The 14949-nt window shown below is 35.9% G+C and overlaps 2 protein-coding genes and 1 long non-coding RNA gene across 3 annotated transcripts in view; 2 read left to right on the top strand and 1 right to left on the bottom strand.

Annotated features, from left to right (window-relative positions):
- LOC309660153 overlaps positions 1–14949 on the bottom strand; it is a 639313-nt gene that overhangs the window by 391023 nt on the left and 233341 nt on the right. The gene's annotated exons all lie outside the window — the stretch shown is intronic.
- Positions 1–14949, top strand: part of EPHA6 (EPH receptor A6) — an 870129-nt gene that overhangs the window by 725613 nt on the left and 129567 nt on the right. The window contains exon 14 of the mRNA XM_082460667.1: positions 5189–5250. Coding sequence (XP_082316793.1) covers positions 5189–5250 — 62 coding nt within the window. The remainder of the gene's footprint in view (positions 1–5188; positions 5251–14949) is intronic.
- Positions 10982–14231, top strand: LOC309659579 (eukaryotic translation initiation factor 3 subunit J-like; the record flags this gene model as incomplete). The annotated part of the gene is given in 3 exon segments (XM_082459451.1): positions 10982–10986; positions 12643–13051; positions 13055–14231. Coding segments are annotated over 3 exon segments (636 nt in total). The 3' UTR covers positions 13277–14231.

The raw sequence follows: 14949 nt of genomic DNA, 5'->3' as shown, positions 1-14949 counted from the left end.
ACTACAAGTAATTTAGGATTAAAGTCTATTGATTTGCCATTCTGCTTTTTCAGTAACTCTGCTCTAGGGCTAGAATTAGCCTTAGAAAACATCTTTATTTGTGTGTTCCTTCTGGCATTCCAGTCAAAAAAAATTAAATTGAGTACCTCCTCTGTGCCTCATTCTGTGCTATATGTAGCTAGTGAACTTACAAAGAAGCATTAAGCACCAGTCCTGACCTCAGCAGCATTTTAGAGTGGAAGGCAGACACCTTTGTAGTTAGTATCAATGCCATACCTAATAAGTGTTATACAATTGTTTAAGATGTAAATGGAAGAAAAAGTAAACCATCAAGTCATCCTAAAACAAAAAGTGATTCACGGGAGAATTGACCGGTGGAGATGGTATTTAAGTTCCTTTTTTTATATGTAAGTATATGATTTTACCAAATGAAGACAGTGAGAAAGCAGTCTTCCAAAGAGAAGAGGAAGGTCCAAGTAAAGTCGTACTTAGGGAGTCCCCTCGAGAATTTGAAAAACAGGAGGTGGGGAACTGGGGCTGTAAAAGATGACAATGGAAACAAAGGTAGAGGAAAGATTGTGAAGGAATGTAATTGCCAAGCAGCTTAGACCTTAATCCTGAAGAAAACAATACAATATGTAAAGCAGTCTTTAAAGGAGGGATGAGACATTTGTCCTTTATAGTAATTGTTTACTTATTTCTATTCCCCTTTCCACTATACACTCCATGAGAGCAGGATCTTGTATTGATTGAAGATGTTTCTCCAGAAACCAGAATAGTACTTGATGCATAGTAGGCATTTAAATATGTATATCTGCTATATCACTGAATGTTTAAAATAATGATTATACAAGCATTAACAGGTACAACCAGTAAACGATTACTGTAATACGTCAAGAGAAAACAAAGGCAGAATGTGGACAGTGTTAATAGGTTTTGTATAGAATCAGCACCACTTAACAACTTATGTACTAATAAGGGTTTGATTAAGTGGGAAATCCAATATTACAATAGAGTTTCAAACCTGGGTAATTAGATGGATGGTGGTGTCTTAACCAAAACAGAAATAGAGGAGGAAAAGAAGGTTCAAGGGAAATCTTTTTAAGTTTGTATTTGAATTCACTGAGAATAAGATTCATTTGGGACGTGATCTGATAATCATCGGGCAACAGTGTTAAGAGGAAAACAATCCTCCAATTTTAGTTCTTGTGAATCAAAATAATTATTTAATATATAAATTTGTTCAAATTTGTGTCATCCATATCTCTTGAATGCCTTAGAGGGATAAGAAAACTATTTCATTTATTATGAAATCCATTTGAGATTATAATTATAGTTCACTATCAGTACAGCAGAAACAGGGAGTAGAAATAAATTAAATAACTGGCTCAGAAAGTCCTGAATTACAACTTGGAAGGAAGAAAATACAGGCAACCTGTCAATCCAAATTATTACCATAAATTTTGTTACCTATTAGACAAAATATAGACGTGTTATAACATTAAATAAACTAGATTGATTTAAATCTGTGATAGAGTTTTGGGGTTGTTGAGATTTGTTTGGATTCTTGATATTACTGACTACACATTAGAAATTGCCAAACTGATACAAAACACTACATCCAGCACAAACTCATTACTTACGTGAAAATGTTGAGTCTGTCATCTCCTTTCAGAGTCTTCTCTGAGGCCAAAAAAAGGTGGGCAACTGTTTCACTCACAAAATATTTTCCCCAGAATTTCCCTGGAACATTTAAAGAATACCTCTCTTTTGTTTCCTTTAACAACAACACAAGAATAGCCTTATCATTATCTGGTTTCTCAATACCTATATCAAAATCATCATAAGTATTGAGAAGCTGCAAATTTGAAAAAGATTCATTTGTTAATAGCCTATAAAAGTCCCAGTTAAAGAAAATTATTGTTCTCTATAACAGAAAAAGATGATATGGCATTTTGTGATCCATTGCGTTCAGAATATAAGTGATTTCTTATCGAATCTTGATTCTAATGCAGTTTAAAATATCCATAACAATTTCTGGGCTATTCATGAAGGAAAACCAAAGAACTTCACTTTTTGTGTGACTTGTAAAAGTATTTTTGAAGATCTCTTCAACTGATGAGGCTTCTAAAAAAGATCTGGGGATTTTGAGACTTGACTAACATTTAAGAATCCTGGAGCCTGTCCGTTGATTCCAGTACAATGCAAATACTAAGCGAATCCTGTGACATGAGGCACTTAGGGTAACTGGCTAAAACTGTAAAAATGGAAATAAGCTGAAATATTTTGAAAATATAAAAAAAAAAAGAGAATCACATCCAAATGTATTTTCTAAGAGCAAAAATGCAATATATAATTTTTACATATTTAAAAATAATGCAGAAAAAGCACTGTTACCAATAGACTTCTCACACCTAGCCACATATTTGAAGAATATCATCCTTTCATAATTTCCCTCATACTTATCTACTTTCTTGATTATAAAATGTAATCATGGACTGTAAGCTTGTAATCTTCACAGCGTATCTAACTTCCCTGTAGAAAACCACTAGGAAACAAATTACAGGTTAGATACCAGTGATATTCCAAAAAAAACAACTTCTTAGTTTAATAACACTTGCTTTCAAATGGTGCTACTGAACAACATACAAAAGACTCAGAGCTCAGGTGTGAAAGTTTTAATTTACAAGAAACGGGGGGAGTCTTCATTTGACTCTTTATTATCTTCAATGAGAAGATGAAACTTGTCACTGATGAATTTTAAGATTGTATAAAGTATCTCCCAAGGAGATACAGATAGCACTAATTTCAAAGTATTCACATAGATTAGAATCTTGCTGAAGTACTTCAGTGTTACTCTCTTAGGAATTGTGAAACTGATGAGAAAAATCAACTTGTTTCTATGAAGCACCTACTCTGCTCAGCTCTATGGGAGATGACCTTGAGAAACCCAGTGAATGGGGATGGATACAAAGCATCTGTGGGAAGATGAGGGAAAAAAACAACCTAATACAAAACCAGACACACATTTCATAATGCAGACAATAGATGTGATGGGAGTGCAACCATAGGAAATGGCTGTGGGAGACTTTCATGGAGGAGGTGCAGTGTATAAATTCTAGGGAGATGTGAGTGTGATTAGGGAAAGAAGCAAGTTGTGAGATAATCCTGGCAGGGGAATACCAAAAGGAAAGGCAGAAGGAGACAGGATTGAATAAGTATAGGTGATAATGACAGTTGATGAGGCAGTAGATGATAAGGTTAGTTAGGAGAAAAGAGGTCCATCACTGGAGAGGATTGCCTAACAGCATGGGTCTCACAGTTCTGATCTTATAAATCATCTCTTAGAGGCACCTTTGGCATAAAGGTTAAGAGCTTAAACTCTGAGACAGACTGCTTGATACAGCCACTTAGTAGCTATTTGATTTGGGGCAAGTAGTTTAATTTACTATGCCTCAATTTCTCTATCTGTGTAACAGGGATAATAATAGTATTCCTAGGGAATGTCAGGGTTTTTTTTTAATATATTTTAAAATATATTTTTAGAAAACTAAATATGTTTCTCTGACAGCAATGGTCAAGATAGATTGAAAAGGTGTGATTATGAAAGAACCTGGGCAGTCATTGAAATAACCCAAATTTTCCCCTTAACATCCATAATCCATTATCATTCAAACTGGAATAGTGGACTCATAATTTTTATTTTTCCCTACCTTGCTAACCAAGCATTTGCATCAAGCTCCTGTCTCCAAGCTCTCTGAAACCCATGGCCAAATAAAAGATTTCATGACAAACTTTCAGATTGAAAACCCGGATCTTCTAGATCCCTGCCTACAGTAGGGCTGACAGTTCATTTGACCTCAATATTTTCTGATATAGTTTTTTTTAATCTGTATTTGGGTGAAATTAATGACTTTTAGGAACATAATAGAAATTTGCCAAAATGGAAAACTTCTTTGGGTTCTAATTCTATGCATGATAAATTGGGAACTTTATTGCTACATTTAACCTTTAGCACATCTTTCTTTAAAATACAGATTCAAGTGTAAAATCTAGTATTTGCAGACTTTGTACTAATTTGTTCCAGTCACCCTTTGTAACCCTCAAGGCCTTGGGTTCATAAAAGGGACATGAATTACAATATGAGATCTAATATTTCCGTCATTGGTGCACATAATTTCTTTTCAGATATTCTTTGTGCTCATGAGGAAAAACTCTGTGCACAGTGCAGATTGAATTGCTAAAAATTCCAATGAGAAGCGAGAAGTATAGAAGTAAAAAGTAAATATGTCATACATGTTTATTTCAGGTAAATATCATTTTCCCTCCCTAAAATGACTTTATCTTTTAAAATCGGGCAATTGAGCAGAACAAATAGATTCTTTTCTGTGAAACAAATCAGTTACTTATGTCAAATATTCTACCTAATAGAGGTGTATTGGGAACTGTAGCAATTGCAAATAGATATGATAAAAAAGAAATAAATGATGTTCAGTTTCTGATTTTAGCTTCTGCACTAGACTATGAAATCAGAGTTACTTATTTTTCATGTACTGCCTTCATTGTTCTGTTGATCTAATCTATGTCCAATAAAGAGATGATCAAGAACTACTACAGGTCTCACCAACTTTGTAGCATTCATCAATCTACTGACTTTTTCTACTTAAAAGCCCTTAAAAGTAGACTATGACTGATGGTTTATAATTTCTTAAAGAGAATTCATGAATTTCTCCTTTCTGCTTTGCCTTAAGAATATTTCAGAAATGCCTGGTCTAATGTAATTCAGCCATAATTACTGCATCACTGGAGGAGACGTACCACAACTGCCAAAGCAGCTACAGTAACTGCTTAAACCCTGACTTTAGCTTGTTGATTGCCTTTTAAGGAAAAGCTCAGGACAAAAAGAACATAATCTGAACAAGTGATTGCAGGGCTTTAGAAAAGGAAATGCTTAATTACTTAGTAATTCATATAGTAATTCATGTTCTTTTTATGAACTCAAAGGAAATAATGCTATAAAGAAATGGAGAAATGTGTATGTTTAATGTGTTTATAGAAGCGTGTTGGAAAATGAAGTTCCTATTAATAAAATACAAATAATTTAGCTGCCACAGCTGGAAATCTCTAACTGCAGCACATATTTCTGTAATTGCTGTAATTCCTGTGTGTTCTCTTGCTCTCTTTGCAGGCAGACCAGTAATGATTGTGGTGGAATATATGGAGAATGGCTCCCTAGACTCCTTTTTACGGGTGAGGTGTTCTTTTCTGATGGCATTTAAATAAGCTATTCTGAGTTCTAGATTTAAAACATTTATCATAAATTAATTTTTGCATAATCTTATTCATGGATTTTTCCATGAAGAATAGCAGGATTTTCTCTAGGGTGTGTTTCTCTGATACTGTGATACATTAGAGTGTTACTAAGAGGGTGGGGGGAATATATACACATGATAATATAATTGATTTCTCCTATAAATTCACTTGCCATATTAATATATACATATTTCAAATGATGTTATGAAGAAAGAGATTAAATGAAATTCAGTAGCTTCACATAGCCTGTGTGAAGCAACTGAGTTTCATTTTGCTTTATCACATTTAACTATTTAGTAGGATATTTTACGCATTATCTATAATGCTGAACCCTTTAAATTGATGTATATTTACCAATAATGACTCAAGTTCATATCAGAAAATGGATTTTATCAGCTTTGTCCTTCTTAAGTTCATTGGCTGACTATTTAGAAAACAAAAAGAGAAAGAATGAAACTCTGGCTGAGATTTATTTTAGAACAAAAAATTTTAAAGCACTCTTTTTAAGTGACTTATCCTTGAAAGTATGGTATATACAAAAATCATTTGTTTTATAGAGTGGTACAGAATAACACAGCTGAGAAGGTACCATGAAGTTATAATTCAAAATGTGTTTATAATATTTTTAACATTTAAAAAACCAATGTATGCTACAAAAATATTCATTGATAGTGGAAAAAACAGAAATATTTTAAAAGTCACTGGAGTATTTTGCATCCCCAGCAGAGGTCACATATGTGCATGTCACTGTATTCCTTAATATATATTTACCTACAGAGACATAGCCAATTTTCTTACTTATAAAATGACTGGACTTCTGCTATTTGAAATGTGTTATATGTTTTTCTTCATTTTTTATGGGAATAAACAATCTCAAGCATTCTTTCTTCACTTCATTTTTTGCTCAGTGTTATTTGGACAAGTTCTGTGTGCATCTTACCTCTCTCCCTTGATCTCATTTTCATTTATTTTTCTTGATTCCATGCCCTCTTCTTCCAACTGCTCTCAATATTAGCAGTGATAGTATATTTATACTGTCACTGGACTTGGTGTCCAGATTCAATGCCAGAAGCTGAATTCAGCAAAATTGTCGAGTTATTATCGAGCAGTACTCTTCACAGAATGCATACCCTCAGCCAAGTACACTCTTTAAGGCAAAATGAAATTCATAGGTGTTTAAGGACGTGAACTATTTGTTCTTTTCTGTAACCATTCTCAGAATGATATTTTATAGCTTGTATCCATTTCCCCTGTAAATGTGCTAAATTACTTTAGGATAATTTTTCAGGACCACCTATGATACTTGAAATGCATATATACTTATGCCCTTCCATTATGTTTATCCAGAAACTCATTTTTATCAGATACATATCAAAATGACTTATTATCTAATGGCGCTTCAGATAGGAATTTTTATCCACTATATCCTAGAGCTGAATATAATGGCAAATAATGTAACAGATGCTCATTTAAATTGCTGCTGAAAAATGGATCAAATGACTGCCACAAGCAAATTAGGAGAGAAATGTTAGCTTCAGATATACTTTTTATCCTGCTGAATCATCAATCAATTAAAACATGTTATAAAGAAAAGATAGTATGTTATAAGTAAAATATTTACTTATAAACATCCTACTACATGTTTATAAGTGGTATGTTTCATGACCTAAGATTTAAAAACTAATATTTTTCAGCTCTTATGCACCATGTAGGTTAGACAATACAATCTGGGAAAGAATAAATGTTCAAATAATGGTGGCTACCACTACTAATACTATGAGAATCTTAACATATATTATCTCAGTTCATCTTGGCTCTGCCGCTGTGTGACCTTACGACTTGAGCAAGTGACTAACTTCTCTGTGCCTCTGTTTACTCATCTATAAAGTGGGAATATTAACTGTATCCACCCCGTACAATTGTTATAAGGATTGAGTTGATTATTGTAAAGCATATAGAATAATGCCTGACACATTGTAAAGGGTGGAGCGAGGATTGAAACTCAAGTCTCTGAATCCAAAAGCCATGTTCTCATATGCTTTGAATCTATCTTTTTATTAAATTACTTATTACTTCTTATAAGTCCAGTACCATCTTCCCATGGGGTCTTGGGTCCCCTCCTCACATAGAATTTCTATTAAAATAGAAATCATATGAATGGGATAAAAAAAAACATAGGGCCAATACTCCCTTTTTACTCTTCTATAGGATTCTTACTTTCTTTGTAATCATATCTCTTATATCCCAGAAGCTCAAAGTGCTTTATAAACTTTATGTCAATAGCAGATATTCAACTCCCCACGGCAAGCAGAAATAAAATATATAAATATATATATCCCACAAATTCTGAAAAACGAAGTCATTTTTCAAACTACTGCTTTAGAATTTGATAATCGCAGCTTCTGTTAGCACAGAGAGGAGGAAGTGGCTAAGTGCACAGCACAGTAGGGGAGCCATCCATGGCACATTAATAGCGTTCTGTGCTTACTGGAGCTGGAAAAGATTTCCCTCGGTCTCCCACACTACTTGAAAATCACTTCAATTCACTGTTTTATATGACGGAGTGGTAGCAAACGAAGTACAAGATTACAATCTAGTGCCAGCGGCAGTGGCTGGCTGGCTGTGATATTGCACCAAATTCATAAATCTACTGTTTGGATCCTTGTGGACATTCCTCCGGATATATATTAGCAGGGAGAGGGTGGTGTGGTTAAGTAAGTAGGTTTGTGTGTAAGTGTGTATGTGTGTGTATATGTGCATGTACGTGTGGAAAAGGGGAGTGGGTAGGTATATAAGTATGTATGTGTTTTAAATTTTAAAATAAAATGCAACCTGACTTAGCAAGCAGAGCATCAGCCTAACTGCCCAGAAGATATGACCTCACTGATGTGCAGGTTTTCCTAACCTTTCCAAGGAAATACACTAGTGTGAATGAATGCAGTCTTGACCATTATCCCTGTACAGTCTCTCTCCATCTATACATATGGATTTCATCAACACTTTTTGTGGCGGCACTTACCTGGCAACTGCTTATCCCTAAATCTTTGGACCTCCATTTTTATAGCAATATTAACTAGCAATCCAAATAAAACTAGTTATAAATTACTTTAAAAATTCAAGATATCATGTGTCAAGCACAAACAATTTATTCCTTTATTTTATAACATTTGTTGAATGTGGATTTGTTTATTATATCACAAAACTCAGTTATACAAAAATACAACACCACTGGTTTCAGTTCAAGAGGGTGTATTGTGTTCATGCTGCAACCTCCTGCTCCCATCTCAAAACCTTTGACATAAGAGAAAAAGATATACATACATTACTTATAAAGCACAATCACATAAGCAAGCGAGAAAGTGTCATCCAGAAATAATAACAAGAAAAAAATTGGAGAAATTAGTAAAGACAAAAGCAAACAAAATCAAGTTGTGTAAGGAAACTGCCAACAGAATCAGATTGAGTAAGGAAACCATAGCCAAAAGCACACTCAGGAAAGGATGTTTGAGGGCAAGAGGAATATGTGGAAGGTAGTGCTACCAACTGACATAAAGATACAGAGGAGGAAAAGGATGGGCTGGTAACTGGGAGAAGATGATGAGTTTAATTTGGGTCTTGTTACCTTTGAGATGCCTATGGAACATGCGGTGAAAGTGTCCAGACAAAATTAGAAAGATATATCTGAAACTCAACAGGAAAATCTTGACTAAAGTTAAAGATTTGGGAGTTGGTAGAATAAAAGTGGTTATTAAACCCAAACCGTGATATTTTCCAGGAAGAAATGTTAGACAAAGGAAAGGAATTGAACAAGGTTGGAACTCTGTGGCATACCAACCTGAGGGAGCGGCATGGATGGCATCTCCATCCATGAGAGGTGAAAGACAAGCAAGGAGGGAGAGGAGGCCATGGCATCCCAAACCTAAGAGAATAGAGCATTTCAGGCAGGAGCAAACAAGCAGTTGTATTAAGTGCAGCAGAGAAATTCTGGAAGACAGAGACTATGACATCTATATGATATCTATGACTAAGGCAGAGACTAGACATCTATGGCATTTAGCACTTAAGAGGCCCTCCAAGATCTCAACAAGAGCACTTTTAATGGGTTGGTCCCAGGCAGAAGCCAGACTGTAGAGGGCAAAATGAGACTGAAATATAGATAGAATTGGCAGGTGGAGACCAATTTTTAGGGGAAAAGTGGGTGAGATGGCAAGGCAAGAGATAAATCAGATGCTAGTAGACCAAAAGAAAAATCAAGGGTATTTTTTAAGATAGAAAATAGTTTAGACAATTTATACACTGAGGGCTAGGAAATCAAAGAAAATACTGTTAAACTGGTAAGGCAAAATATCTCAGGAGATGGGAAGGTATAAAATCAAGGACCCTGGTGAAGGATTAACTTTGAGTAGCAGAAGCCTCCACATTTTCCAAGACTTGAAGGAGCTGTGTGTTGTGGATCTAGAGGGATTTACGAGGAACATGCATCAAATTTAAGAAAATGATACCTCATGCTATTGTATTTCTATGCAAAGTAGGAGGAAAGTTTATGTGGGAGTTTGAGGACAAATCTTCATTGAAGGCGAATGCTTAGAGTAATTGCTGAAGTTAAAAAGATAAATTACTGATGAGAAAAAAAAAAAAAAAAGGACCATCAGGATCAGGTTCTACTCCAGGAACACAGATCTTTCAGGACCCCTGCAAGGGTAACCAGCTAAAAGTCTTTACCAGGGATTTTAATGGTGTGCAATGTAAGTGGCCAGGAGGAGGATCTTCTGGACCGCTGGCTCAATAATTCGTATTCGTTACAGGCACTCTTCCTCCACTCCTGAAGTCCCCATCTTTGGTCCTAGAGAAAATAAAATGATTAACTAGTTCTGCTGACTTCCAGGTGATGCTGGAGAACATGAGTGTTTTGGCAGTGGTGTGCATACTTCTGTGATTTCCTGCAGGAACAATTGACCGCTCCCCTCCCCTCCGCAATGTAAGACTGGAGATAAAAGAGGCTGTTGTTTGTAGAACAGGTACAATAGAACAAGACTACTACAGGGGAATTGGGATGGTAATTCAAGTAAGCAACCAGTGAAGCCAGGTTAGACAAAGGAGGCAATAAAGAGGCCGTTAGGCTAGAAATAAAGAGGCTGTTAGGCCGTTAAGGGCTGGAAGTCTTTATTAGGTAGAAGAGCAAGTATAGCTGTGACTGAAGGTGGGAGAGCTAAGGAAAAGAACGTGGCCAGAAAGTAGGATATTGGCAGTGGTTTGTTCGAGCCAGATCGTACCAGCTTGTAAGAGATGATGATTAAATAGTCATGAATTTGGGGAGCTGGTTGTTAAATAGGTAATCGCTTGAAATTGGCCATGATGGGAGTATTTACACCACAGAAATTGGCAAAGGCTACACATCAGAGCTTGTTTGCTTTATTTTTCTTCAGAGAGTCAGTTTACCAACACCCTAGATTGACATTTAGGATTTCTGAAGTGAGGTAATTTCAGGGATGACAATTTCCAGGTGTGGTCTAGGAGTCAGTAGCTAAAGTAAAAATGAAGATGAGTATCTTTAATTAACTAATGTAGCTAACATTTATGTGTGCTCTCTCTGAGTCAGGCATTATTCCAATCCCATGCCTTAAGCATGGTAAGCACTAGGTAAACACCTAGTGCTTACAACCACGTTATGAGGTAGGTGTTACTATTATCCCCTCTTTACCAATGAGGAAACTGATGCAAAGCAAATTAGGTAACTGGCCCAGTGTTAAACGGCTGATAAATCATTCATCATTCATTTATTTTTTGCACACATATGTGTTGACAAACTATAGTAGACCAGGCACTATTCTGGAGCTTGGAATACAGAAGCAATCAAAATAGAAATTAAAAATCTAGTGGGAAGAGAAATAAAGAATTCAACAAAATATATGGTACATCAGATAGTAGAGAAGAATAAAACGGGAGAAGTAGAAGTGGAAGTGAGATTGGGTTTCGATATTAAGTTGAGTGGACAGGGAAGGTTTCACTGAAAAGTGGCATGTGAGTAAAGATGGGAAGAAGGTGAGGGAACAAACCAAGTGGGTACCAGGGGGAAAAGAATCCAGAGAGTAAAAACAGAAAGTGCCAGTGCCCTGAGGTGGGAGCACTTTATACCTGTAGAACAGCAAATTAAGTCTTTATGCTCAATGACTATATGCTTGTTTTTCCTAGATCAGTGCTAAGTCATGCCTATTATCTCTTCATAATTATTAATAATGACCCTTTTACTCTGCAGTAGGGATGATAAAATACAGCAGTCACCCTATCATTATGGCTAGAATGGAGTATGCAAGGGGAAGGACAGTAGGAGCTGAAGTCAGAGAGTGGATGGAGGCAGAAAGGGGGTCAAATCTTAGAGGGAAATTGTTCTCAACCTTGGCTGCACATTGTAATCATTCAATTTAGAGAGCTTTTAACAATCCCAGGTTCCAGACTGCACCCCACATGAATTAAAGCAGAATTTCTTGGGGTGGGACACATGCATCAATATTTATTAAAAGTTCCCTCATTTGAGTCCAGTATGCATCCAGGTTGGAAAACCACTGAGATAGGATCTTGTAGGCCACTGAAATGACTTTGAGTTTTCTCTGGGTAAGACAGAAAGCCATTGTAGGGTTTGGAGGAGAGGCACAACATAATCTGATTATGTTTTAAAAGGATTGCTCTGGTTGTTGTATTGAGAAGAGACTATAGTGAGGTACAGATGGATGCAGGGAAATCAGGAGGCTTTTGCAATAAGCCAGGTAAGGAGATGATGGTGGCTTAGATTAGGATAGTTGTGGTTGAGCTGATGGAAAATGGTAGATTCTGTGATGTATTTTGAACATAGAGCCAATGGGATTTGCTGGGGGTTTGGATAAAGCGTTTAAGCAAAAGAGAATATTCAAGGATGCCTGGCATCCACAAAACAAGGTCAAGAATAGGCCATAACTACTTCCTATAATCATTGTGACTTTATTGTAGTGAATAACTAATAGACCTAAAACTCCTAGATAATGTCTGGCACATATTAAGGTCTCCATAATGTTATCTATTATTATTATAATATATTTCAGAAGATGTCACTAAGAGTTTTAAAATTGTTTTTCTGTTACTTCTTGGTCTGTTTTTTCTAGTGGCTAAAAATATTTTTAATTTTCACCATTAAAAAAAAATCTGGATAGTCGTCCTGCTGTGTGGCTCGGTTCCTAACAGGCCACCGACCGGTACCCGTCCGCGGCCCAGGGGTTGGGGACCCCTGGTTAAGAACATTTTGGATGAAAATAATGCTAACTGTGAAGGAAGAAATGAAGGATGAGGAAATTAAAGAGATAACTGGGATGATGATGATGATGATGAAAAAAAAGAAGAAGCAGAAGTAAAACCAGAAGTAAAAATTTCAGAAAAGAAAAAAACAGCAGAGAAGATAAAAGAGAAAGAACGGCAGCAGAAGAAAAGGCAAGAAGAAATTAAAAAGAGGTTAGAAGAACCTGAAGAATCTAAAGTGCTAACACCAGACGAACAATTAGCAGATAAACTGCGGCTAAAGAAATTACAGGAAGAGTCAGACCTCGAATTAGCGAAAGAAACTTTTGGTGTTATTAATACAGTTTATGGAATAGATGCTATGAACTCATCTTCAAGGGATGACTTCACAGAGTTTGGAAAGTTACTAAAAGATAAAATTACACAATATGAAAAATCACTATATTATGCCAGTTTTTTGGAAGCCTTAGTTTAAGATGTGTGTATTTCATTGGAAATTGATGACTTGAAAAAGATTACCAATTCATTGACTGTACTTTGCAGTGAAAAACAGAAGCAAGAAAAGCAAAGCAAAGCCAAAAAGAAGAAGAAAGGTGCGGTTCCCGGAGGGGGATTAAAGGCTACCATGAAAGATGATCTGGCAGATTATGGTGGTTATGATGGAGGATATGTACAAGATTTTGAAGACTTCATGTGACGTTTTATCTTCTCCTGGTGTCTTCTTTCTGTTGCCCACAATCCCTTCAACATGTAGCACAACTTCCTTTCCTTTCAGTTCCGCCAAATGCTACAATCAGAAGTGCAGTATCTTTTGTGCTGGTTATTAACCCCTTGACACTTAGGTGCTAATGTGCAAATGAGGGAACTTGGATCTTGCTGCCAAGGGGTTAAAATTGGGAACCTCCATTGCTACTAAATCATAGTTTAAAAAAACAGACCTAATAATGTTGTTGTTGTTGCTATCTGATTCCATAGCAGCAGTCACTAAATTGGAAACAAAGGTTGCAACATGACAAAAAATTGTGTAGTATTTACCAGCACCATTCAGTAATACAGCCTTAACCATACCTCCTTGAACTACTTCATAACTTGTCAAGAAAAGCAGTCTGCTGCAAGGGCATGTGGTGTGCACCTAGTATTAAAGTTGCTTTGTCTTAAAATTGAGCGTGAGGATATTAAAAATACATTGTGAAGAAGACTGCTTATCTCAGAGTGAAGATACGGCGGCTGAAAAGCACTAGTTTGATACTTAAAAATTAAATGACCAAAACCCTCCAACTTTGAAGCTGAAGAAGGTAAACCTCTCCATTATTGCATTACCAAGTTGTGGAATCTCTTGAATGCATAGACTGTCTAGTTTCTATTTATCAGACTATTCTGCTGATGGAGTGCTTCAGATGGGGGAGGGAAACTCCTTACCTATTATTTTATTTGTCTGATTTAAGTGTCTGAGAAACAAATCTCCTTTGTTCTAAGAGGCTGCAGTGGATCAGCTTTAACAGGGTTTTGGCATTTCCTTTCCTTTATAAAACGTGTTCAGCAAACTGCGCCACTTAACTACAGTTTGGTAAATTGTTATGTTAACAATTATGACATCTGCAATGTTTTATAAAGCAACTAATTTAATAAAGTCACTATTGTGAGGACTTAAATTTTGTGTTACCTCCCAAGAGATATTTTTGGAGAGTAAAGAACAAAGCTCTTGGGACTACAGTTCTCTGTATACTTATAAAGCTTAATAAGTGCTTGATGAGTAGATGTAGTTTTAAAACAAAAATGCTTTGTGAGGTCCTTAATAGTGTCACCCTAGAGCAACAAAGGCAAAGAGCTGCCTTCCTTTTCTTATTTATTTGGGGAAATTGTTTGGTTGTTTAGATACTAAGGCCTAATTAAGTACCTAGAAGAACTATTTATTTGGAGTAACTGAACTTATAACTCAGGTTGTGGCTGTAAGCAGAGATAGGGTGATCGTCTCTATTATATATTTTCTTTTAAGCAATTTAACCAAATCTGTGGTTGGAGTCTTTTTTGTGAAACTGCCACAGCATCAAAAGTAGGGACAGAGCAAAAAATATTTTAAATTTCTCTTACACAGGAATTAGGAGCCTCAATCAAAGCTCTGTAGACCACTAAGTGGAAGACAGGACCATCTAAATGATTTGAGGAATTAACAGAAAGCAGTGACTACACAGCAATAATGACAGCCAATAAAGATTGTTTTAAGGCAGACAAGGGCTAAGATTTCCTTAGCAGTGATAATGACATACACTGAATTTAAAATTATTTTATTATAGAGATCAGTTTCTAATAAATGGAAATGTATCATCTGTTCCTTAACTGTGTAAATAATATTAAATTCCTTTGAAACTG

Source organism: Balaenoptera physalus, assembly GCF_965194825.1.
Source record: "Balaenoptera physalus genome assembly, chromosome: 4".
NCBI classification, from domain to species: domain Eukaryota; kingdom Metazoa; phylum Chordata; class Mammalia; order Artiodactyla; family Balaenopteridae; genus Balaenoptera; species Balaenoptera physalus.
Note: the sequence above shows the minus strand (reverse complement) of the source record. Positions and strands in the feature narration are given on the sequence as shown.